At 39.9% G+C, this 2209-nt stretch overlaps 1 protein-coding gene across 1 annotated transcript in view; it reads left to right on the forward strand.

Annotated features, from left to right (window-relative positions):
• LOC104527427 (polypeptide N-acetylgalactosaminyltransferase 18) overlaps nt 1–2209 on the forward strand; it is a 109585-nt gene that overhangs the window by 6282 nt on the left and 101094 nt on the right. The window contains exon 3 of the mRNA XM_010171147.1: nt 4–134. Coding sequence (XP_010169449.1) covers nt 4–134 — 131 coding nt within the window. The remainder of the gene's footprint in view (nt 1–3; nt 135–2209) is intronic.

Raw genomic sequence — 2209 nt, forward strand, 5'->3', positions numbered from 1 at the left:
GCTCACTGGGGCCAGGATCTGAGTCCTGAAAACAGACGTATCGCACTTAAGCAATTCCAGTATTACGGCTACAACGCTTACCTGAGCGATCGCTTGCCCCTGGACAGGCCCCTGCCTGACCTGAGGCCTAACGGGTAAGTGCTCTAGTTCAGTCCAGCACCGTAGGCCCTGTTTCACCTCGAAGTCTCGCCTACAATTCGTAATTGTACACATGCCTACTTAAAATGGCTAAAAGAATGACCTTTTTATGTTAAATTTCAGTTTTATCATAAGATCTGACTAAGATAGGAAGGAAATAAGAACTGCTCTTTTGGAAAGCCCAGAACTGTCTGATAAAGATCAGAAAGCAGGTGAAATTATTGAGTTCTAGTGGTGAAATATGCAATTTAGTCAAGCAGCGTATATCATCTGGAAGCCCATGGAGCCTCCTTTACTGGACTATTCTCTGCATGCATGTCAGGCAGGGTAAATACATCCACTGTTATTCCACAGTGGCCTGGTGAGATGGATGGGACCAAGGGAGTGAACAACGTTCCTTTTAATGCATTTAAGGCCTGTTCTGGTAGGACCATTCACAGAGACAGTTAATGCTCAACTTTTTTTCAGCCTTGGTAATTCAGCTGATCCTTTGAACAAACAGCAGCTCTGGGGATGGGGAAATGGGTGGAGGGAAAACTACTTTTTTGCAGCTCATTTTAAAAAAATAAATGTTGAACATAAACATCATGGGTACTTACTGAATTGAACCAGTAACCAAGATGTGAAAGACTTCTTAGTTCCTTGCCAGTTCCAAAAGCAATCCAGATGTGAACTTATTCACTTACTTTAACCAAATGTTTTAATAACTAAAGCAGTAAATTTTACCCTGTATTAAGTTGTCTGATATTAATGAAAAGATATGAACAGCATTCCAGGGAAGAGTTCAGCAATTTTAAGTATATTTATGCTATATATTGTTATATGTCACATTTTAGAAGTATTTGTGTTGCGGATTTGCTGAAATAATGATTTAAGGAAATCTAGGTCCATACAATTGTATTTGGATTTTGGTTAAATCGCCTTTTTTTTTTTTTTTTTTTTTTTAATTGTAAAATAATTTAGAGGGAAAAAAATCTTCTGTAACTAACAAGATATCAAGGGCAGAAATGTTCTTATATCTCTTTTGAAATTACTCTCCTGAATGATTTAAATCTAATTTTTTTTAAAACTATGGGTTTCAAGAATTAAAAAGACAGAGAAAATAGATGTTACTGTAGCCAAAAGAAATAAATTAGGTTGGGATTTTAAGAGAAACTCTAGTTAGAAACAAATCATGGTTCTAATTTCTGTGAAATTTTTGATCCTTAGTTTAACTATCTGCCAGAAACATGTTAGGCATTGCAATATGTCTATGGATTGTATTGTGCTTGTGTGGCAGGGGGTGAGGCTACAAGGGCAGCTTCTGTGTGAAGCTGCCAGAAGCTTCCTCTGTGTCTGATAGAGCCAGTGCCAGCCAGCTCCAAGACAGACCTGCCACTGGCCAAGGCCGAGCCCATCAGTGACGGTGGTAGTACCTCTGGGATAACATATTTAAGAAGGGTGGAGGGGGAAAAAAAGAAAAAAGGGCAATTGCAGCCAGAGAGAGGAGTGAGAATATGTGAGATTAAGCCAGGGAAGAAGGGAGAGGTGGGGGGAAGGTGTTTTTAAGATTTAGTTTTTATTTCTCATTACCCTACTCTGATTTGATTGGCAATAAATTAAACTAATTTTCCTAAGTTGACTCTGTTTTGCCCATGACAGTAATTTGTGAATGATCTCTCCTTTTCCTTGTCTTAACCCATGAGCCTTTAATTTTTTGTCTCCTCTGTCCAGCTGAGGAACGGGAGTGATAGAGCAGCTTTGGTGGACATCTGGCATCCAGCCAGGGTCAACCCACCGCAGGATGCATGCCTTCAAAATAATGGCTTAGTAATGGTAGCTCAGGAAGATCTCCACTCCGCCGTTTTGTCATAGTTAGCAGCATGTCTCACACTGAAATGTAGTAAATGCTGATACTGAGGGAAATGAAGAGTGTTGTCAGGTAGCATGTACACTGTTTGCTGTATATGCAGCACCCTGTGGAGTACAGAGCTACAGGATATTCTGAAAAGCACGTTGCTGAAAAAAGAATTCCCAGTGCTGATATGCAAATTCTCATTTGTGTGAGAGCCCATGCATGGCTATTGTAGGG

This window comes from Antrostomus carolinensis, unplaced genomic scaffold (assembly GCF_000700745.2).
Source record: "Antrostomus carolinensis isolate BGI_N321 unplaced genomic scaffold, ASM70074v2 scaffold7367, whole genome shotgun sequence".
Lineage (NCBI taxonomy): Eukaryota > Metazoa > Chordata > Aves > Caprimulgiformes > Caprimulgidae > Antrostomus > Antrostomus carolinensis.